The 25,343-nt window shown below is 38.0% G+C and overlaps 1 protein-coding gene across 3 annotated transcripts in view; it reads right to left on the bottom strand.

The window, feature by feature from the left end:
• TPK1 (thiamin pyrophosphokinase 1) overlaps positions 1–25,343 on the bottom strand; it is a 305,416-nt gene that overhangs the window by 175,108 nt on the left and 104,965 nt on the right. For all 3 annotated transcript variants that reach the window (XM_079300660.1, XM_079300661.1, XM_079300659.1), the window contains one exon: positions 18,183–18,252. In XM_079300660.1, the coding sequence (XP_079156786.1) occupies positions 18,183–18,252 (70 nt within the window). The remainder of the gene's footprint in view (positions 1–18,182; positions 18,253–25,343) is intronic.

Here is a 25,343-nt window from a genome sequence, read left to right as displayed (position 1 = left end):
CTAATCTGAAAAGAAGAAGGTGTAATTACACAGCCATGGTATCCAATGTAATGGTGGGAAATACTCCTTATGGGGCAAACCACTAAATTTTGCACTGGCCAAAGTACCATGTCAAAACCTGCTTCCTTCACCACTCAAAAGTACCAGCTGTCACAGAGATATTCAGAAGATACAATCTTTTCCCATCTTCAGCTGGAATAACTGATCAGCAGCTAATCAAGCCAAAGTAACTTACAAAAGCCGAGGACCACGTTTGTATTAATTATTTCACAACTTAGCCCACAGGTGATAAATATTAAAAGGATGAAGCAAACCATATCCTTTCAAATCTCTCATACCTGTGGGGTGGCTACTGTGGACACATGTTACTCGTTTGACCTACCAAAATTTCACCTTCTGCTTATTAAATTAATTTTACCAAGGAACTACTGATCGTCAGCTCAACATAAAATGGCTTTCATAATCCCAGGAGTCTGTGCTGGCTTTTATGTTTGCTACAGACTTGGCGTCCCACCTCAGGAGAAAGAGCTAATGGCAATTCACAGAATCATGGAATGATTTGCATTGGATAGAACCTTAATGATCATCTAGTTCCAACCTCACTGCCATGGGAACCCACTACTTGGGTTGCTCCAAGTCCCACCCAGACTGGTCTTGAACAATTTCAGACATCAAGGCAGCAAAATTCTGCAAGAGGTCAAGTAATCCTGCAAGTAATCCTTCCTTCAGATCACATTATATTTCTACCATGTGGGGCCTTAACTACAGCTATCAACTAACAAGCACCAGAAATCTGCATGCACATGCTAAAATCCTCACTAGGTCCCAGTCCTTCAAACCTGCACACATATAGACTCACCTGGCACACACAATCAGCATCTCTCCTCTCCAGGGAGAGGAAAGCTCTGTATCAGCTCCACCTGAAACCAGCACAGCTACATGCAACACAGCTGGTGAGCCAGAACACACAAGGCGTCCAATGCAAAACTCAAGCTCAGAAGCAAATTCATCATTACATTCAGAATGGTAGAGCAGAAGAGGATGTAAAATTATTTTATATTTTAATATATTCAAAATAGAGCAATTTTCCACATAATCTTTGCTAAGGGGGGAAAAAAAGCAACCCCCATCAACTAAACACAAACCATACACAAAAAAAAAAAAAAAAAAGAAAAAAACCCAAAACCAACCTGCAAGCATGACCCAAAGAAATCTAAGGGGCACTGTGAAGGGTCTCCAAGGCTACATTGAGAACTTGGTTGACTGAAGTGTATATAAATCTGAGCTAGCTTTAAAACAGCTCAGAGATTGGTAGTAGTTATAATGGCAGTGCTTGCTGTGCTTGTTTCCAGAACATTGCCAGCTTCACATATGAGAGTCTTAACACTGTTCAAGAAACAAATGTGTGTGTCTGTCCATCTCCCTGCCAGCTCATCAGTCAGACTAGAGTGATACAGTGAATTTCCAGCACAGCAAGTAGGTTTATGCTACTACTGCTATTAAGCTTTTAATACCCAGGCTGTGGCTGGAATCTACCTACCAAGCTCCTACTGCCTGTTACTTAAGCTGGCTGGCCTTATTAATGTTTTATCAAAAGCAAGGAAATCACACTGTGGAGGGAAGGTTTGAAGAGAACCTGAGCCAGTCCTCCCCTTTGTATCTGCCTACCTGACAGATATGAGATCCAGGCAGGTCAATGCATAGATTTGTGCTTATTTATAAGTGGCAATCACAGAAAAAAACCTGTGCGCTGGATTGAGGTATTGGAAAAATCACAAATGTACACATTCTCAGTCTCTCCCCTCCTCAATTCTCCTCTTTTCCCTCCTTTTGTCTATGTGGGCTAAAAGCACTCTCAGACAGAAAATACCTCATTCTTGATAAGTAACCCATATTCCAAAAAAATCCTTGTCTTAGCCTCTGCATAAGATATTTTCTATCAAGTAGAGTAGCTTAAAAAAATTTAATGCCAACTCTGATGCTGTTGGTGCTCTACTTATTATGAAAAAATGTAACAATACCTCCATATGAACTTCACAATTTATTGTGATTAAAAAATTATATAACCCTTAACTGCTATTCTACTAAGTTCTATTATTGTAATAATCACTTTCATTTAATCTTTTATTAAATTTCAACACATTAATTAACTTTTCTTATAGGATAAGAACTAGATCTTAAGGACACAGATCTGCCTATAAATAATACAAGAGCAATGATGAGCTCTTATTAAAAGCTAATCCCTTTATATACAGTGATAGTAGCTGTTCCTTAGGGAAGCCATTCAGAGGTCTAATATCCCTGCTGCCATCTGCACCATGTACACTACAAGAAGGGAGAGGAGAACCCTGAATGGGTGCAGCATTGGAAATGCTTTGGAAAAGACTGGACACAGATGAGTTGTGAATCAAACACTTTGAATCAATGTATATTGAGATGCTCTGGGAGTAGCCTGAAGACTACCACAGGTGACATGGAGTATAACCATCATTAGCAATGTCATTCAACAGAAAATGTCATTCAACAGAGTGATAGTGTGGCCCGTTCCTTCAGTCTAAAATTCACTACTAGATAATTCTTTTCACACATTTTAATACCAGAAGGACATTAATTCTCAGGTTGATAAGTTTTTTAAAAATGTGTAAAGTTAGGAGGATTAGATCTATCTGCCTGCTAATGAGGTAAGAGATACATATTTTACTGTAATGGCAGAAAAACTGTCACTGAGGTTACTTTTGTAAGTGCTCTTGAAAAGAAATGGAAAGTTCTCCTGAAGATTAGCAGAGAACTCTACTTCATTGCAAACAAAGCTGTTGCTTAAATCCTGTTAAATACCTGTTAAGTTCTGATGAAAAACAAGCCTGCACCAGCCAGCTACACCCAGTCAGCTGGTAATAAATTGGAATTTACATGCTGATAAAAAGGCACTAAGATTTTGGACCATTCCCACCTTCAAATTCTGCTCCTTGTACTCTAGGAAGTGCAGCACACTCACCTTCTCTAGGTAGCAATGGACCTCAGGTGCAGTACACGCAACAGCAGTTTCCAGAGATCCCACCAGAAGTGTTTCAGGCTATGTGGCTCCCTAATCCTATAAAAACGCCACCTCCCTTACTTAGCAGGAATGTCCATGATATAGAGGGAGGTGGAGAATATCTTCATTCCAAACCATTGGTCATGGCCAGGTCCAAGACCCAAGGAGGGCAGGCTGCAGCATTCAGGAACCAATGCAGCTTTTCCAGAGGCCAAGCTGTGGAATCAAAGGGCCAGCTCTTTTCAGTTGTACTCCTGGCTGATGTTGGTGCATGGAAGAGCTTCAAGGAGGAGTATGTAGGAGCAGTTTTTCCCATTTCTCTTTTTTTTATAATGTGGGAAAAACAGTTTGCAAATGCAGCTTTCAGATGAGAAAATAAAATAAAATATTTAAAATTACTTTTTAAACACAGAAGAAAGGAATTAAAAGCTACAACCTACTGGTAAATCATGCTTTTGGTCTCTAGATTCCTATAATATGTTTAGAGATTAAAATAATTAACTCTTCAGAGATAACAGAGTGGAACAAGTCAGTGAGTATATGTCAGAATTGGCTGATTTTCAAAGAAGGTTAGGAAAAACAATAAAGAAAAATCTACACTTGGATTGACAACTTGTGTATGGTCCTGTGCCATGATCCAGCCTAAGGCACTTGAACAGGCTGAAATATTAAATCCCAGGAGCATGAGAACTAAAAGTGAAATTTTGATGAGCTCTTAAACAGGGTCATGAACATGACTTCTGCTGGCTCTACTAAAAGAAGTCAAAATTTGCCATGGCTTTCCCATTGTGAACATGGCAAAGGAAGCACTTTCCCCTCTGATTAAAAATGTGATCCTGCAGAATGAGGAAGGCATGATACTCCTGATGAAAGGCCTCTTCAGCATACTGGGAATGCTATTAGAGTTCTTGAAACCCCTAATGAGGTGTATTACGATCACATATATGACAGCACTGACCACTTAATCCCCATTCTGTCACAGGCAAGCTGGAGAATAAAAATTACACTGACACCCAAGGGTATTTTATAATAGAACATGAAATAAAACAATAAATTTGCAGATGATTTTGGCTTTGCCTCATGGTACTGCATTATGCACCAAATATTCCTGGCCTCTCATTCATTACTATTTAATTACAATTTCTTTCAGACTTAATTAACCTCTGAAAGGAGTTTGTGACCTTGAGACCCTCCTGCACATTTGCAACGTGCTGTTGGAATATTGCTCTACCTGGAAACACTTCCTTTAATGATGAGATTTAATGAAACACAGGTTCTTACAGGGAACACACAAAATACGAGAACCCTGTATGTGGTCACTTAATGAATAAGAGCTAGAGTGTATAAATTAGAATCATAAATCAATACTAAATTAACATTAAAAGATGCCACAAGAGTATCCCCAGAGGAGAGGGTCATTACAGTAAACATGATCAGGGATGCTCTTCCCGATTACTTTCACTGTGAGGCAGAGAAGAGGGAGTAAAGAAATGAGAAGGGATTTGTCCATTTAATTCCTATTTATTTAAGCCAGCAGAAGCTTAAGTATCCCACTAAGCCAAATGACAGTGTAGTACAGTTCCAGCTCCTGTCTTTCTCAGAAAGTGCTGTTCAAGCTGAAACACTGTGACTCTGAATGGAAATCGGAGAGCAGTAACCTTTTCACAAGATGAGAGGTAGAACCACAGCTCGTGCAATTGCTTTCATTGCTTTGCTGCAAAGCTTTGAACGAGGGATTAATGTTGGCCCCTTGGTGCCCATCAGAGCAGACTGGTGCTTGGAGAGTAGGTGCTGGTTCAGTGACCCACTAGCCAGGAATGTTAACTCTTCAAAACGGATTCTTCACCATCCTGAGAATTCCTTCTGAGAGCTAAAAATCACATATATCCATGCATGTTCCTCATAGAACTCCCTCTTGAAAAAAAATCCCAAAATTACCTTATGCACAGGTTTTGGTTTTTTCTCCCTACAATTGAATGCATCAGAAAGAAGAGATATTGACATCCACATCTGTCACTTCATTAATTGCAACCATTTGTTGTCAAACCTCACAGATGATGCTTTAGAAAAAAGAAAACAAACAAAAAAGAACTGGATTCTTTACTGACTCTATTCAGGTGTCTTTTCGGGGCAGCCTGTCTCTCATTACTCCAAATACCTTCATGTGCACGATTCCAATCTGATCTGTCACCAATATTTAACACCCCTGCTGCAGCTTATAAAATTAGAAAACATCAATCCTCCCACAGATACTGCTGGAACTTGCAGAGGAAAATAACAAAGCCTTCCTTTCTTTCTTCCTTCTTCTTTCAGAATAACAGTAGCTCCACTGAAGTTATTAACTAGATTGATTCCAGAGACTTTTCTTCTTTTCAGCTTTAGTATAAAAAAAAAATTCACTCCCTTCCCATCTTTATTCTTGCGCCCTGTTTTTCTCCCTCCCTTCCAATTTTTTCCTTTTTTAGATTATGTCTGTCCCTAACCTGTTTAGGTCCTCCTAACACCATAGCAAAACCCCTGCTGACAAAGAAACAGAGATATTCAGAGCTCTGTTGTATTGGTGCATAAATGATCCCAAGCCCCTATAGACTGGCTTCACTTCTGTGCAGAGGGGATGAGAACCACAGGAACTGCTCTGGATGCATCTGGATGCCCACCACTGAACCATGTCATTGGACTTGTAACACACAGCAATTGAAGAAACGATACATCAGTAAATCAATCAATCAATCACTCCACTACCCACTCAAAAGCTTAAACCTCAAAAGAACTAAAGCTGACCTAAAAATCCTACCAGTCTCATAGAAACTATTTTGAGCTACATCCACATACCAGTCTTATTTTTATGCTGAAATAAAAAGGCACAGCCTTTTATCCACTGCCATTGCTACTCTCTCTGTCATTTTTTCATACATCAAGCACTCTAAAAATATACCTTTTATAACGTTCTGATCCTTATCCATCTTCTTCACTTGTATATTACTAGATCTCTCCACACCAATGGGTTAATCCAGTCCAAAATGCAAATTCCTACATTTCCATTCACTTAAATAGTCACTCTAATTTATGAAAAACACTTATAATGAATAAACAAAGGGGAAGAGCTATATGGTTTTTTTTATTGCTTCTATTCTTTTATAAATTTTCAAGATACCTTTTACACAGAGATCAAAAACACCAGAGAAAATGAAGACCAAACTGCATGCACATGTGTACTCTGTGGTACAAAACATCTTATCTACACATCCTCATTAGTCCCATGATGTAAGTACCTTTAACTCCCCACTCAGCTTAATTTCAAAAGGAAGAAACTTATTCCAGCTAGAGTTTCTTAACCACCAGGGAAAGCCAGGCAGTTTAAGAGTTAAGCACTCTGTGAAGGCGAGATATTCCTCAAAAGTTAGACCAAGAATAGACCAAAAATTATTCTTAGACCAGGAATAATTTATTGTTACAGGATTAATTTAATTCCTGATGTTACTGCTACTATTCTAAATAATCTAAATATTTTGATCACTATGTGGGCACCTCAAAGTTGCTTCACATACAGTAAGCAGCAATAATTTCCAACTATTGCCAATGCTGAGATCAGAGTACCACATGCTCAAATAATATTTACACAGTTATGACTTTTATTGTTTGATTTGTGGTGATTTTTTTTTTTTTAAGCATAAGGGATAAAGATGGATTATGTCCCAGTCTCTGGGAGACATGGTTACTGACAAAGCAACAGTAGGATTCTTGCTCTTGTTTCATCAATTTCACAGGCTGTTGGAACAATACCAGGCTGCTGAAAGCATTAGATCCAGCTGTGGTGATTTCCCTCCTTGCAATCACCATGGAAAAGTGATGCATTATGTAAAACATTAGTTATAATGCAAGAACTCAGGGAAATGCATGCAGAGGGTGTAATTGCTCAGGCATCTAGTGCTTAGTATCTTACCAATTAAGTCAATAGAACATTCTGAATTTGTACAAAAGACTATCTGGTCCCTATTCAACAAGCAAAGGCTCCATTTATATCTGTACTGTGACAATAAAGAAAAGTACCTAAGTAACACTAGAAAGAGAACAAAACTGACAAGCTTGCATGAAATCACAGTTCTCCTCCTTCACCAGGTTCATTTCAAAATCCTGAAAAAAGCCACAACATAATTTCTACAGGACCTTCATGCTGTGTGCCCACCGAGATAGTCACTGGTCACTCTTGGTTTGTTTCTTCTCTCCCTAGACTGAAACATAACTTTCAACCATGTTCACATGCATTCTCTCCCAAGTATTATTTGTCTGACCCTTTTTATTTTGTAGTCAGTTTAATATTCTTTGGTACTCAGAGGAATAAATAAGGACATTGCTCCAAAGTCAATAAAAGCAGAATGTGTCTTTTCCTTAACCCACTTCTGCAATTTCTTTGTACATATACACATACACATGCCCCTATTGGAGCAAAAATAAACCTAGTGCAGGACAGATGTATTTTTATTCTGAATTTTTCCATGTTCAGACTGCCTTGCAACACACAGGTATTTTGGTGTATGCTAGAGTTGTCATCCAGCCCTTTATCTACTGCTCTCTCATCTCTCTGAAGTTCACTCTTCTAGTCGTATCCTTGAAGTGCTAATCTGCTTCTGAGGTGCTCATATGTACACAAGGGCTTACAAAAAGATAAGAAAAATGGAAAATATTCACAAGTAAAGGCATTGCCCACAGCATACAGAAGATGCTCATGCTGGTATCAGTAACCATCTTAGAGCCTTAGTGCATATTTCAGTAGAAACTCCCTATTTCGTAGCTGAGTTAATAAGTCAGAGCTGAAGGATGTGCTGATATTGGTCCAGAATTCTGCAGAGACAGCAAAACCAGTGTGCAAATAGTGTCTAGACCTGCCCATTTAGAATGTCCCACACAGGTAGAAAAGCATCAAAACAACTCCAGTGGACCTTGATACAATTCCATTTATTTTAAGACACTGTAACCTCAGATCTAATCTACCTGCTGTATGACAGACATTATTCTGTACATTTATTTGGGATCAGTAGGCAAGATATTTCTGTACAGCTTATACAATTTCCAAAAGCCTCTTGATTATCTTTTAACATTAATGCCTGATGTATTTTCATTTTATCTGCTATCAAAAAGATCTTTCTTCCCCTGCTTAAAAAACCAGAATTCTCTACATTTCTCAATAACTGACATTCACTACATTTTCAGGTATACCAATAAAACTTTTCTTTTAAGTCTGTATGCAAGAGACAGCAATTTATCTCCTTCTTATTTAATACAATTAACTCAAAGCATTACAAGACTTTTCCTCCACCATTTTGCAAAAATGGAGCCCAGGGTGATAGCTAGAAAAAGGCCAGTAGTATGGTAGTTGGAGAGGAGTGTGCACACCCATGAGTGTGATTTTTGTATGAGCTATGAGTTGAAGCAGATTTGAGTTTCTCTGAATATAACTGTATCCAGGAGCAGCTTTGGAGGTACCATGGTGCACATCATCCACATGCTTGAGCAAGTTAATTCTGGTAGCAGAACAAAACTGATTCTCTGACAATTCAGAGCTCCAATTTTTTAACAAGGATTGTTAAATCCTTGTCTTAAATTATGGAATTTGCCAGGCTGACTGGCAACCTTATCTAGTCCAACTTTCAATCAATCAGCAAATAATTGATGCTCAGCCCTTCATGTGGATGACTTTGCAACTGGCTCTGCAGTTTTTGCTCTCTAGTTTATCCTTGTGAGAAGAGGCAGAGGGTATTTATCACTTGACCCTAAAAAGTAAACTTATTAAATATTTTCAGCTATCAACTATATGCAGCTTTGATCACAGTTTTAGAACACAGTTCCTTGTTCTTGACAGCATTTTCAGTGAAAACTGTGGCACAAAACATTTTTAAATGAAAAGATGAAAAGAGTCCATTTGTAAAATGAAATCACTCAGTTGGATTTAAAAACAAATCTTACCAGAACAACTAGGAAAACTAGTTTGAAGATGAATGGATTTATATTCTCAAGTTTTACTTCTCATCATATTCTACAATACATAAAGTCCCCCCCATTTGCAAGCTTCTGGCTCCACTAACACTAAATTTAAACAGATTTAAAGAATACAATAATCTGTTCTGAAAATAAAAGTGTCTATTTGAATGCAAATTATTAAATGTTAGAACTTCTGGCTTTCATACAGTTATAAAAAGAGAGCAGACTCTACCGAAGAGAGAGAATAGGAAAGAATACCAAGTAATAAACACCCAGAATATGTTTATGCACCAACAATCACTAATAAGTTTACTGAAAGAACATTTTAGAGACAGCAAAAAATAATCTGAGTAATTTATCTATAGGTATTTTTTGTGTTCAGTCCCATTAGACAATATACTGTGATTTGAAGTCAGCTGCAAGGGACTATTCCTGCTCTTCCCCAGAATTTTCCAGGCTATGAAAAAAGGAAAACCAAAAAACAAAAAAGAGAATGGGTGTTATAGCACTAGTAATTCCTCCCTAAATGTCTGAAGTGTAACAGGGCAGATTAGTCAACCATAACGTAATTTATTAACATGCATTAATTTTATCAACATGCATGCATTGATAGCTCATGGATTTCTGTGCTCCCTTATTGAATACTGCTCTTGGCATTCTTCTCAGATCTTAAAAAAGCTTCTTTCAAATCTAAGATCATTCTTGCCATGTCCAATATAAAATCTGTACTTCGAATTTTAAATGACAAGTACTATTGCATCAAAGATCCAATTTGGTTTGAGGCTTGTAAGAAGTTTCTAGTTTTGCTTTGTTTCAAGAATAGAAAACTTCCCATCCCCAGACTCCCCCAAGCATTGCTCCATAAAAACAAACACTGCTGGCTTAATCCTTAATTTCTATTGCTAGTCAGAGTTGCAAAGGAAACAAAGGCATACATTTCATCCTAACACTACACATAAAACCAGCTTCTCCTGGACCCTAAGAATTACTCTTAGGCACAACAGACCAAACCACTATAAAGTGCTGAGTACTCTTCAGCTAACTCAGAAGTCTTTCTGAAGATGGTTGTTCCAGATGTGACTCGATGCACAGATATTTTATCACTGCAAGTCCTAATCTCTAGCATTGGGGTGGCCATAAATGATTTTTACCATGTCATAAAGCCAGAAATCACCCAGATGGCAATGACATTCCTCTACTTACAGTACACTAGGGGCAGAGATATGGCTGTTTGAAGAATAAGACGAAGCAGTACAAACCTTCAGATTGAAAGACCTGGGATTAATTGAAAGTGTCCCTTTATTCTCCTTTCCCCCCTTTTCTTAGCCTTTTGTTTTGTTGGGGTTTTTTTCCCCTAGAACTACTGTTCTGGACAAATTGTGACCCTTTGATTGCCTGGCTGGCAATTTAAACTTTATGGTGCCCTTACTGGGACAGAGCAGTTTTATAGGCAAAGCACCTCACTAGCAGCCAGGAGACATTGTTTCTAAAGTTGAACTGTGCACCTGTTTTGTGTTTGCTCATCACTCCCTCTTCCCAGACTTTTGTCTTGGTCCTTCTTATCTACTCCTAAGCAAGATTAGGAGTTTCAGTGACATCCACAAACATTAAGTGTTTGTTGATGTGAGTAAAACAGGGTCCTAATGCCGCCTTTGAATATCATGAGGTATACAAGAAAAGAAAGAAAATCAGTGGATTTATGCCAAAGCATGAAGATCCCTGGAGCATTCATGGAGATAAGTCTGCTTCCACCTAAGACCAACTATTCATTATTAAATACTGATCTCATGAGGAATGATACCTGGCCCTTTGATAGGCTCATCTTTTAGCAAGGAAATATCAGAAACTCTGATGAGATCATGTGAGAGAGACCATTTTATTTATTCTTAAGAATTATTTTCCTGCATTTTAAAGGTGACTGAGAACGTGAGATGATTTTGTAACTCACTGCAAGCCTTGGAGCAAATTAATAAAGGAACAAAATAAAAGCCTTGGTTGCCAGTTCTCCATTTTAACCTGTAGATAATACTCTAAGTCTTGCTCTATACAAAACCTGATACATCCACATCTTCCTCTTGTGAATCATATCCAGAGGTTCTACTGAGGACTGTTTTTTCTTTTCTACTCTTCTCTTGTAAAGAAAGCATGGTCCTGTAGTAAGGGAGTAACTTGCTTCCACTGCCTCCTGACATAAAAGAAACAAGGATCCATACATCCACATATACACATGTATCTCAGGGATGAAAAGCCAGCCATTTCACAGCTTCTGTAGGGGCATGATGAGATCAAGTCTTCTTTCTGTTACAGATCTGAACTTCAGGGGGCACAACAACAGGCAGCACTGTCACTTCCCATCACTTTCGTTATAAATATTACTAATGATTCTACAATTACCATCTTGACTAGCAAAAGCAATAGAAATTCAATATGAAGAATAATTAGATACTGCTACTATTTTTAAGACCATATGTTTTATTATTATCTGCCATTTGATTTTCAGTTTGAGAGAATGATTAAAAAAACCCCAAAACTAGTCCATTTTCTCTTATGTTTATGTAGTAAGTATACTTAGAAGCACCTCCAAGTAGACCCAGTAGTTGGTGTCTCTCTCAAAATATATCTCTGCTTCCTGTGATATGCAAAAGAGTACTTCTGCCCCTCTTAAAATTCTCAAGTGAATCCGAACTAATGGTTGTATAACTCCCAGATTTTTCCTTTTTACCATATGATGACTAAGTTAATAGAAATAACTCCTTTACTCCAGAAGAATACATACTCTTGGGTCTGGCTTATACAGCTGTCTAATATGAAGATGAACCCAAGAGTAAAAAAAAAAATAAAAAATATAGATCAATAATTTCCAACGCTCATAATTTCTGTGTTTGATTCAGAGACCAAATAGGTCTGATATGCCTAGTGATATTATTGCCCTAATACTTTCAGGAAACTCCTTCCAATACAGGAAGCTAATTTGGGTTTAAATTGAGGACTGAAACTATGCATATTTTATGATATTCATGTCTTGCTATCTTAATTCTTCACTGTTTCTGAAACAAATCTTGACTTCACAGTGTGCAGCTATTGGAATATAAATGTATTTGAAAATGCAATTGAGTGAGAGTAATTAAGTTGAAAATATAAATGAAAAAAGCAAAAATTACAGGATCATGCGGTATCTTGAGAATCTCTCATCTGAAGCAAGCACATTATGTAACTTCAAATGGATTCATCTTTCCAAGCATTAAGAAATAAATTTATTTGATTTCTTTAAATTTGTTGGTGCCTGGTTGTTTTATCAAAATTTAAAAATGAATCCCAAGTCAGGTATTTCCTAAAGGAGAAAACTGTGGATAGGAAGGTTTTTCCTGATCACTCCTGCAGAATTTATTAGGATAAATGCAAGATTCTAATTTTGATCTTTAAACACTGCTATAGTTTTTAGGTCAGGAAAAGTGGTCTGATGTAAAAGATCTTCTTTAACCATTTGACAAATAAAGCACTGCCTCAGCTTTCAAATTCCTTGGCTTTTGGACTCAAATCAAAGAACTCTTCACCACTAGCAACAAAGGTTCTAGCTTTGACCTCACAGTTTCAGAGGCTATATTTTTTTAAACATTACTAAAACATATTCTCATATCAACATGAACAAAGCAAAAATTTCACAAGTATAACATCTCCAAATCATACAATGAATCGACTTTAAAGACAAGAGATGATCATTATACTCTTCATGTATAACTCTATAATCTCATTCAGTGTTTTCTGCATCAGTGCCCTAAATTTTGCTTGAATATGTCTTAAAAACAATACTCAGTTTAATCAGAAGAGTTCAAGCAAAGAATTCGTCTCAGCTGTACATTAAGTTATGTCAATGGCTAATTACCTCCATAAGTACCCTATTTCTAATCCAATATACAACACAGCAAAGTATGTATGAATTTCTCAGCCTAATAATCTTATTAGGGACCCACTTTTCCATGAGTAGATTATTCAGGAAAAAAGACCGAAGATCATATTTTACAGATGGGTTTTGCTAGCTGTTGTGCAGATGTTTCTCTTTTGATTGCCTTGACAATAGAGGCACTGATTCTCAGATAAGTCAGTGTAAGCTATAAATAGCCAACTAAAGTAGCCAAGGCACTACTAACACACAGAAATTGCTAAAATGAGCACACGAAAACGTCCAAATACACAGACACTGATTCATCTTTCCACTTTTCACGCAGGCAAATATATGATGATTACCTTTCCTCATGGAAGTTACATCAGCTTAGGTTTCCTATTCAAAGGTTTAACTTTTGTTTAGCTTTCAAACTTTGATGCAAAATAAAACCCAGGAAAATGCACACAGTTTGGGAGAAAAACAAAGAGATCTGTGTACAGTTGCAGAGCTACAATTTTGTTGGTATCACAGAAATATGATTGAGCGTTGCAATGAGGATATGTAGGCTTTTCAGGAAGAACAGGATAGAAAAGCAGGGAAGAAGAGTTGTGCTTTCTTTAAGAGAGATGCTGGAGCACACAGCACTGCCTGGGAATGGATGAAGTTAGGCAAGCTAAAGCTCAAGTGGAATTGTATCTTGACAGGGATTTAAAAGATATTTTTGAGGTGTGTGTTTGAAATTTAGCAGCTGCATCAATTGGAAATGTCTACAAAATTTGTTCCTAATTTTTAAAAACTCCCATAGAGCTTCTTGAAGCTACCTGCATTTACAGCCAGTTCAGAGAAGAATTGTAGAATAGGAGTTGCATTTTCATGCATTACCTGAGTTCACTTCATTTATGTTTAATGTATAGAAAATGCAACCATTTTCCAGTTTTATTGCTATTCTTATATTTTATACAGTTCACAAGGAGAAACTGAAAGGGTAGTGAAAGTGATTCTCTCTGCAACTGTAGGCAAGCCAACAAGTGTCACACAGTAAATGTGAAATACTAACCAGAACTTCAGAAACACAGTATTTTTCATGACTGGTTTATCATTCCTCTTGTAGAGCTCACTGTTCCCCTCTTTAAAGAGATGCTCTTAACAGTGCAAAACCTGAGTACACAATGGATTTAACATCTATCTGGAAAACAGCATCTGAAACACAAGTAGTAATGATTGCTTTTAAAGGTTCCAGTGTGATGATAGTTTTCAATGCATTTTCACCTTTGTATACCCTAAAGCCAGTGACACACAGGTTAATCAATGTCTTGAGATTTAATCAGAAAGTGTTGAGAAACAAGTTCTGCAGTGTGATACAGACAAACAATAGCTTAATGGTGAAGTGGAAGGCAGTGCTTCACAATGATTCAAGAAAATTCAAAATTGGATAGGCAAGGCAGACAGAATGAGGCAGAGAAAAAACCCATAAAGATCAGCGACTCACCTTTAACTCTGATTAGTTGCAAATGTTTAGCAATCAAGAACGATTTAGCAGTAATCCTTATTTCTAAATGGGAACTGGTGTTAACAGTCTAAGGAAAATAACCTTTTTGGACTGTACAGTAAGTGAGAGAAAAGCACCAGCATTCAGTCTTTATTCACTCCTCCATTTTCCATGTCCCCTGCACTGACAGCTCTCAAGGACCAGCCTCTTTAAGAGAAAGTTATCCCATGCTTTTGGTTACTCTTCTTAGCCCTCATGCTCTAGAAGGCAATTTGTTTTAACATATCATTGAAAACACCTGGCATGGTTTCTTCTTGTTAGCACTTACAAAAATGAAGGTTTTCTTGGACTGGTTTGTCTTTGAACAAAAATAATTACAACTCAGATATTTTGAGGAAATGGGAAAACCAACCAAACATCATAAAAATGACACCACAAACACAGAGGAAGATAGATAACATCTTACATATATTAATCTCATGACAAAGTCTCATTGCTATGTCAGCCTGTGCAGTGCTATGAGAAGAAGGTGTGAACTTCCTTTGCTTGATGGGTGTAGCACAAAAGCAAGTCAAGATATTAGTGGAGAAAACAGGAAACGGAGGTGCGGGCTCTTGAATCACCCTTTGCTGCTTTTCATCTGCCAGCATAGGCCAACATAAAGAAAAGCAGGTTAAAGAATTGTTCAGCATAGAGGAAGAACTAGAGCAACCATGGTAGCACCAAAAGTAGGCTAAAGAGGTAACACCTCAATTAAACACAAGCATCCAATGACACAACCAGTGGAAAGACTATGCATCATCCCTCTGCATCCCTTCTGGGATACTGACACAATCAAATCCCTGTATAAAGTGCCTGAAAGCAAACACACCCAGTGTGGGACACCGACAGGAGGAAACAGAGACCCGTGTGCAGTCACAGATCCCACTGCAGTTTTGGAGATGTAGTGGGATAGCTCCCGTGGCTGGAATGTTGTCATGGAGGGCTACAAGATATTTAGGAGAGAGTCCTGGAAGGTGTGGCAGTGGAGCTGCCCTCTGTGAGTGAGGCAACATTTGGAATGTACTGAACTCTGTCTTGGTGAGGATGATGAGTGAGTTGAGGTCTTATGGGTTTGGATAAATTGACAGACTGGCAAGGATGATGCTGTTGTGGGTGTTTGCCTGGGCAGGAGGAGGAGGTTGATGAGGCCTTCTACAGGCAGCCTCAAAGTCACAGGTGCTGGTTCTTGTGGGGGATTTTAACTACCCTGTCATGTGCTGGAGAAACACAGTGAAGCACAAATGATCCAGGAGGTTCCTGGGAAGCCTTGATGACTGCTTCCTGACACAAGAAATGGATCATCCCACAATGAATGGTGTGCTGCTTGATCTCATACTAATAAACAGAGAAGGCCTTTTGGGAGATGTGAATGATGGGCACAGCTTTGGCTGTGGTGACTATGAGACTGTGGAGAACCCTATGGGGAAGGAGGAAACAGGACAGTAAGACTGTAATCATGAACTCCAGAAGAGCCAACTTTGGCCTCTCCAGGAAGCTTTTTGGAAGAATCCCATGGGAATGAGGCCTGCAGGAAATTGAGATCCAAGAGAGCTAGTTGATATTCAAGGATCACTTCCAGTCCCAAGAATGTTGCATCCAGGTGAGAAAGAATTCAGGTCAAGGGGAAAGAGGCCTGTGGATGACCAAGGAACTCCTGTCATTACTTGAGTGTAAGCAATAAATACACAGGAAATGGAATCAGTGTCAGGACACTTGGAATGAATACAGAGACGTTGTCACAGCAAGTATAAATGAGATGAGGATAGTCAAATCCATCTGGAATTAAAGCTGGCAAAGGCTGTCAAGGACAATAAGAAGGGCTTCTTCAATCCATTGTGGTCCCTTCCAATTTTACCCATTCTGTGATTCTGTAACATGAACTTATCTCCAAAGGAAGACATCAGTACAACAGCACCATACTGCAAGCTGTTCTTTTCCCAAAATATTATCACTAATTCCTGTTCTAAAGGATTCTTCATAAAATTTAGTGTCACTGAGAATCAAGCTCAAAATATCAATCAAATTCTTTATTTATATCTTTTGCATATTATAATCTCTCTAAAATTAAAGGAGCATTGTTTTTTAGGTTTTGATACAACACAATTAGATACCAGGGCTTTGAATAAAGTATAGTTTTAAAAAGGTTGAGACAGCATTGAAAAACAATTACTACATCAGTAGAGTCTGAGCAGACAGCACTTTAACAATGGACAGGGAATTTAAAGAAAAAGACTTCACAGAAGTAAATGAATATTCTTTCCAGCAAAATTATTTCTTTAAAGACAAAAATCCAAATTATGCATGTGTTCTTCTTTTGTTTCAAAAGAACTAGTTTGAAGGTAAAATATACCTACCCGAAGCAATTAAGATGAGAAGAAGAAAGATAGAGGAAAAGAATACTCCAAGGGCCAAGTATGTAAGACTGAAAGAACTATAAAGTCAAAGTATAATCATCCATTTTTCCCTGAATTATGTTTATTTAATAGAAACATAAAGGTGTGCAGAACAGATGAATGGGTTACCAGAGAAGGTAAAGCAAAAGCTCTTGAATGCTGTCCTTTGGAGAGCATCACCATTATCAAAGAGAACTGTTTGCTACAAGTCAGTCTTGAATTCAAACAGACACCAAATTTTATAAAACATAGTCTAATTCTTCCCAGATTCCAGTCTAGATTTTAGCAGTTGTAGAACTTTAGGTAAACTTCTCACAGGTGACAAAGGAAGAAATTTTAATGTCTACTTTTGGACTACAGTCTTCCTCTCTAACTCTTGCCTTTATTCTGAAGGAGAGGAGGAAACTGAGCTTCTTCATGTCTCCATCATATACTTTCCATGAGATGAAAAGCAAACTATGTGTCAGATTTTGCTGTATGAAGAAAACTAATTTTAACCTTGTAAGTTCTATCAGGTGCCTTTCTCATTCCTTTGCTCCAAGACTCAGTTTATAATTTCACTTTTATGAACTATTTATTTATGAACTCTTGCTCAAAAAACCTGAAAATCCTAAAGACAGGCAAAAAGACTTGCAAGCTAAGTTTGCATGATGTTCCATGGTTCCACTGCAAAAACAATGAATCACTTGAATGAAGTATTTTGTATCACAACCCCAGCTCAACACTTCTGGTGAAGAAACCTGGGATGTTTTACAATTTTTAATGCCATTGCAGAAAACAAGAACATATTCTTTCAGTCATATTTTCTCACCTAGTGTACACATTTATAGATAATCTCTGTACTTGCCTTTAATCATTTATAATGACCTGATGCTAATTGAAAAATAATTTTTAGAAAAGTCTTCCTATTTTATTACCCATCTCACTTCACTAAGCAAGTAGATTTCCTCTAAGGCCTCACGTGAAAAATGAAGAGGTCATACTTTATTTCAGCTCGTGGTGACAGGCATCAGATGTTCCTCTAGGCAACCCTAGCTAGGGGCACAGCAAATTTTTTCAGCGGCCTAACTCTGATGGATGCACAAAATAAGACAGACTGAGAGAAGAGCTTTCAAGAGGAAAAAAAAACCAGTGTGCTTCAGGGAAAATGGTGTTTCAGGCTACCTGTGTTTTTATAAATTGTAGCTGGGAATAAAAATTTAAGATAATGTGGAGAAAGTATTATACTACCTGCCACAGATCATTAAAGTACCATGCACAGAGCAAGCAGCTGTATAAGTAACTGAAAAATCCTGCTCCTCCACATTTTACTTTCATTGAGAAAAGATGATTTCAATGACTTCAAGTGTATTGCTCACACACCTTTCCTGGCTCCCTTCCGTGATGTGGTAGAGATGATTGGCACCTCCATCAGCACAAGCTCTCAGGGCAGCTGCAAGTGAAGAAAAAGAACATCAGTGCATTTGCATTATAAATAAAAATCCACAACCAGTAGACAGTGCTGTGTAAACTTAATTGTTCATAGTGGCATAGGGAATAGGCTTGAGATCTTGTATGGATTTTAGCTTCCTGTACTTGACTGCTTTCCCTATTTATCTAAACAGAAATTTGAACTGTTTTTATCAGACTAGTGCCAATCTTCATCTGACTGTGCAACTGTACTTGCAAATAGCTTATTTCTATCTCTCTGAATCTGCTGCCCAGAAAGCTTAAAATACAAGACAGGTAAGTATTAAAAACCTGAAAAGGCCCACCCTCCATCTATAGATGGATCCTCCACCTTGTCACAAGTGGGAACTTGCACTGTGAACACAAGTGTCTTCTCACCCAGGCAGAAAGTTCCCTATGGTGGCTATACAGCAACCTGACTTAATCATGACAATACTCTTTTTCTCTTTTTTTTCCCCTCCTATGACACAAAAATGATACCTTAAATACACTTCCTATATTGTTCCACAGACTGTTTGAATCTTCTGATATAAAGTAGGTAGTTTAGGTCTTAGCTTTAAATCTTAGACTATCTTGGTACAAAACCACAATATTTTTCGACACTTCCACCTAACTCAGGGACCACAAAGGGCATATGCCACTAATTCCAGTTGATTTAAACAAGCAGAGACATGCTGGTCTCTTGTGATGCTTTTGTTTAAGGACTTAAGCTAGAGAAAAAGAGACAAGTCTAACGCTATTATTACAAAATCAAACATAAATTGGTATCTTCTATACATAAGCTTCCCTATTAATCATCATTTAATTCAAACACAGCTCTTTGATGAGGTTTTTAAAACCTGATAAGCTATTAAAGATTGAAAATTATCATCTTGTTTTAGCAATCTTTATCAGTTTTGCTCTGAGATGCACAAGTTCGATAACTACAGCACACAAGATAAAAGAAGCTGTTACTTCCACACTAGAGCAGAGTGTCTCTTCCAGGCAAACAGAGACAGACTGGTTATCCTGAAACGGCTGAAAGTCAAAGGAATAGGGGGGAAAAAGAGGAGAGACAAGTAAATAAAGGTACAAACACTCAGATCAGGCACTTCTTGCCATTGAAAATCTAGTTTTCAGCTAAAGCCTCTTTCCATTGGTGAACATTGCCTTTCCTTTTCTTTTTCAGCCAGAACCACCCCTCAGCAAAGATACAAACCTTTATCTTTCCTTTTGGTGTGCATTAGATGGGCAATCCACCTCTTCCCCTACTAGGCATCCTATACAAATAGGGACAACAGATTCCCCTCTATATCTGCTCTCATCTATAAGTCATCCTTTCTTATGTGGGTGCTCAACTCCCACAGGGAATGTTTGTAAATTAATATCTACTGTGCAGTACTATGTGACCTTGGATAAGGATTTTGTGGGGAGATGGAAGGGGAAAGAAGGGAGCAGGACAACACAAAAGCTATCAGTTAATCACAGGTAATTTTGGGTACCTCAGCTTTTTTTCCTTCAGGCTGAAGCCATGAGCAGAGCAGGAGAACAATCAATGTACTCCTCTGTACTGTTTCTAGCAGAGCTTCTCCAGTACCCACTGTGGCAAGCACTTCTGCCCTCAGCCTTCTTGTAGAGACCATGCTCTGCCTCCTTACACCACTTCACCCACTCCTTACAGCCTCCACCCAAACCCATATTAACATGCCAAGGTCAAGCAGATTCATTTCTGAGAAATCTTATTAGGTGAAGTAATTTCTAGATATTCTAGAAGCTTGCCAGCCACTTACCATGGTGAAGTGCCTCATCCAGTCTGATGAATACAACATCACAAGACAAGAACAACACTTTCTGCCTGTTCTGTTTTACTGTGAGATTTTACCTTCTCATTTTACTTGAGGTTACAGCTGAAAACAGATTGATTTGATACTTTATTGCCTTTATATCTGTTGTCTCAGGGAGTTCAGCTCACACAGAACATAGTAACAGCCCATTGCAAGAAGAGCGTGTAATACCTGTCCTTAAGTCAGCTATCCTGTCCACTGGCTTATTTAGCAGACAGAAGACATCTAAGCAAGGCTTAGGACCTAAGGTACATGACCTGCCTAAAGGATTTTCCCAGGCATTCCCAGACAGTCACAGCTTTTTCCTTCTGAAAACAGTGAGTTTTCCATCTATTTTCCCACATTAACATAAAATAAGTAGCTTATAACTTCTGGAAAAAAAAAATAATGGGATGAGATACATAAAAAGAGATTGAAATCTGTTCTCGGTATCAAATATTTTAACACAGGCAGAGCCTTAATTATTGTATATTTTCTCAATGGACTTACCACAAGTGAAGCCTGGCCTAAGATCTCTTCATCTAATCTTACAATTTTAAAACAACATGATCAAGAAAAAAAACAAACCAAACAAAGCAGTACAAAACAAACCAGTCTTCAATCAGTCTGGTACATGTAAAAGTACTGAGATTCTCCCAAAGACAGGAAGGTACCTAAAAAACAGATCTATGACTCTTGGATGTTTTCCATACAGATATGGTGCTACTATTTGATATCTCAAATCAAGAGTTGCCTTATATAACTGCAATTTAAAGCTGTCCCCCACATATTTATTCTTATTCATAAGAAAAAAAAAAATACTTCTGTAGCATTGTAAAGTTATTTAGAGAAACAATTTATGAGGTACTGATCCTTTACCAGCAAGTTAATAACTTACAGTGAAATCAAACAAAGCCCCAGTTGCATTAAGGAACTAGCAGGTAATTAACAGATTGGCTGGAGGCCAGTAAATCATAATATTTCTACAGTTATGAACTAAGCTTTGCTTGACAAAAAGTAATGATGTATGTTAGCTGGAAGAATATGTATCATTATTATCTGGAAGTGTTTAAGGAGACAGCAATTCTAAGCTAACAGTTTGGATGGAAAATTCTCTATGAAAAATAATAGGAACTGATTTTATACAGTGCTTTTTATATTAGAGACAAAATTGCTTTACAAAACAACCATTTGGCCAAGGTGCACCATGGCAACTGCGTAGGCAAATCTAACAGTCTCTAGGCACTTTGCAACAGCTCACAGGAAACCTCACTAATTATTTCAGCAGAAACTGAAGGACCTGAACAAGATTTGGGCTTTGTTTCCTTGGCTTGGAATTCTGAAAACAGAAACACTTTCTTCTGAGATGTTTTCAAATTAAAGTAAAACAAATAAATTAAAAAGTAGAAAGTGACACGGATGAAGTGCTAAGAGACACAAATGGGTAAAAGGCAAGTTATCTTCCAGGGTGACCAAAGTGGATGGTTGGGCTTATAAAGTGAAGAATAACTTAAGTGGCCAGTCAGAACACCAAAGGTCTTGCTCTTACCATCTCTTCTGGCCCAAAGGGTACCATCACATTATGGCAGATCCCTCAAATTTGCTAGGTGGATTGCACATGGAAATATGCCCTTGCTTGTATGTCAGAAAAAACAAAATCACCAAAGGCTATCTAAGGGCTAGAGGCAGTTAACCCTGCCCCTGTGAATTGAGACATACTAAGGAATGGTTGTCCAAGTAGCTCACTGAGCTCCAGTGGGTCTGGAGGGCCAACACCTTCAGCAAAATTCTTGTGATATGCAATTGGGAGCTGTAGCTTTTTCAACCAGCAAAACTAGAAGCAGAGGAAGCCTGTGCTTTTGGCCACCCAGCTCAGCTGCAGAGCCCCATGGTGCCATTTCATGATTCTGCTATTAGAAGAGATGATGCTAAGAGGACAAGGACACAAGTGCACTGCAGAGCCCCAGCTCAGCATCTTAATCTGCACTCCTTGACATTACCACAAATTACCACCTTTCCAATCGGAATATTCTGTATTCAGCTCCACTCCCCAGAAATGCCTCCCTCTGCCAAATTATCACCTTTTCTATCTGTTAGAGTCCTTTCTCATATAACTTCAGTGTCATTCAGTGAACTAGGGCATGGAGACATAATCAAAAAATCAACTGTTTTATTGTGCAGAAGGGAGAACTCAATGACACTGTCAATAACTGCTTCCCAAGTTACTTAGAGCAGAATGTGTTCAGTCCAGCAGTGTCTGAAATTATGGCAAGAGTTAATACCCCTCATCTCCACCTATGAACCACCTAAAGAACACATTATCAAGCCATCTCATCTAAGAGTTTCTCACAGGCAGCATGAAGAAACAAAAGCCTTTCTGAGCAATGCCCTTCCTTTTAAATACGCCACATCTTCTGCTAGTAACCAGTGAAGTATTTCCCTTTAGTGACTGAATTTGAGGCACCAATTTTAGGGCCAACTATTAGTTTTTACAAAAATTATTCAAACACAACAAAAATATTGGAAACCATTTAGTTTATATTTACCCTTTTGGTAAATATAAAAGAATTCCTGTCCCTGTCAGACAGGATATGAGCAGCATATCAAACACAAAAAGGAAGGTCTTCACTGTGAGCTAACTAGTTTTGATGCTTTTTGCAGAAAAGGAGCAAGTATGTGATCATATTGAATAGCTCTGCAAATTCAGGTAGGGCAAAACACTCCATGGAACAGATGTAACTATTGCAGAATAAGATGAGTGCATAAAAAGGGAATATATTTATAAACATTGCCAATACCTGGGAAAGAAAAACATAACCTTATTATTCCTATTCTATTATTCCTTCCAATTAGCATTTAAAATATATTATTTTTTAAACAGATCTTGAAATCCGTGGTTTTTGCTTGAATTCAGATTTGTGACAACTGTCCTTAAACTGCTTTAGTAAAGCACGTCTGTTCCTTCTTTAATTTTACACAACTTCTAGGCATACAATCTCTTTCCCTCATTCATTTATTGATTCAGTAGCCTGGTAACCATAATTAACCTGCCAGCAAAATCTACGCATAAGAGAACTCTGCTTAATTAATGACTTGGAGTGCTGCTAGTAATACATATGTGAAATAAATGGTAGATATGCAGAGAATTGCTTGGTTGGCTTGATGCATAGGGCCAACACATTTTTGTCCCAGTATTACTAAAAAATAGCAGTTACCAACAACAAAATGTGTAATCTGTATTTATGCACTGTCTCATTTTCTCCTTTGTCCTGCAGAAACTGCAAAAACAAATGTAACAAACCCATGGCTATGTACAGCTGCAGATTGCTAGAAAGCAGATCTAATTGCACCTCAAACTATTCCCTCCTACCCATGTGTTTCCACCTGTGCTATCAGGACTGTTTGCAACTGCTATTCTATATCAATTACAGGGCACTGCAGACATCCCTCTTCTGTCAGCTGCAGCTCTGCATAGCAAATCAATAATAGTCCATAATAGTCTTCTGCTTTGTGGCTGGACACTGGTCTTGCTATAAGGCTTTTTAACTACTTATGATAGGTCTGTCCTTCCATTACAAATGAGTGGTTTGGCTATTTAAAGAAACACCATCAAAGGCATTGGTAAAGCAGGGTTTAATATGAATTTGTGAAAAGACAACTTTATATAATTTGATGACAAGGTTCACTCTACCACTTGCTACAAAGATGAAAGCATACAAAGGAAGATCAAATTAGAGCAATTTGAAATTATTTACATGGAAGCTGGGAATGCTACAGGGGGTAATGATGCAAGGGATCCAGATGCAAAGAGAAGGGTGAAAAAGGACTTAGCAGCCCTTAGTCGTTGAGTAATTAATATTTACAGAGTAATTTGATACAATTATAACAATTATTAACTATAGACTTGAGATGGTAATATTCATATTATAATCAGTTCATGCGCACACAAATAAAACGATGTCTACACCCCTTTGTATTTGTGCAAAGGTACCTATCATAAATTACTCTTGAATTCAGTGGAATGCTGATATCAAATCCCTTTGTTTTTGCCAGCAGGCAAGGGCTGCACCTGGAGAAGTGTGGAGATGGGATGGAGTAGGGATATCAGCCCAGGCCTCATTGCCAGCGACAGTTCTCCAATATCGCAGACTTGAGGGCTTGTGATCTCTGAGGTGTCACTCTCAGAGGACTGCTATTCTCAAATTGTTTGTGTATCCAAGAAAGATCCACCAGCTACAGATCTCTTATACCTAAACCATGACCTCTAAACTACCCATATCGAAAATATAGGTAGCTAGTAGTCCTGAGGGAAATAGACCACCAACACTGGAGCTAGTCATCTGCTCTCATATGAACCAGACTGGATCTCAGATGTAAAATCATTGTACTTTTGGTAAGGTAATTATGTTTTCTATAAAGCTGCTGTGCTTTTTAATCACTCTGCTTTAAGCTGTAAATGCCATAGAGATCTCAGCCAAGCAGAGGCAGAATTCACTAAACAATTAAATATGAGAAGACAAGGAAGAAACCGATGTGAGAATGAATTAAGAACACTATTTTTTTAGTGGATTGATTAAATATTGAGCTAAAGTCACACAGATAACACTTCTCTTAAAAAAGTTCACACAGAAATGAAACACATGGAAAAGGAAACCATTTTTCCTGCAGACAAAAACGACCACTGAATTCTAGCCAAGAATGTTACAGCCATCAAAACAAAATCTTACTTTAAAAGAAAATTCTAGGAAAACTTACATCTTAATGCTCACTTGGGGAAAAAAAAAAAAAAAAGGACAGAGCAACCCTTTAAAAAACAAATTCCTAAGTACCAAAAAAACCACAAATTCAAGCAAAAAACCTTGAGTACCAGTAAACATAGTAGCAGTAATGTGCTGTCACAGACAGAGGCAAGGGAGCAACTGCAATTTCACTAAAAATGAGTTTCTGGACTGTCTTCAGGAGCACTTCAATGGAGAGTTCATTACAATGATTCATATTCAAGGCTTCTGGGTTTGGAGTAATCTCTTGTCAGGAGTTGGATTTAATATTCCTACAAGCCTTACTTAACATATGATTTTGTCTTCTCTTTTCTGTCATTCTCCCATTCTGTCAAACCTAAGAGCTCTGGTACTCTCTGAGCTGCTTTACACCCATTGCTGTAACAGGCTCCACAAGCAAAGCAGCCGTGTGCTGTGTCACAGAGAAAACTAGGAGGAGAGAGCTCAAACATAAAGTACTTGCTGCCATCATTTCCATTAAAATCTCAGTGACC

This window comes from Erithacus rubecula, assembly GCF_903797595.1.
Source record: "Erithacus rubecula genome assembly, chromosome: 3".
Lineage (NCBI taxonomy): Eukaryota > Metazoa > Chordata > Aves > Passeriformes > Muscicapidae > Erithacus > Erithacus rubecula.
Note: the sequence above shows the minus strand (reverse complement) of the source record. Positions and strands in the feature narration are given on the sequence as shown.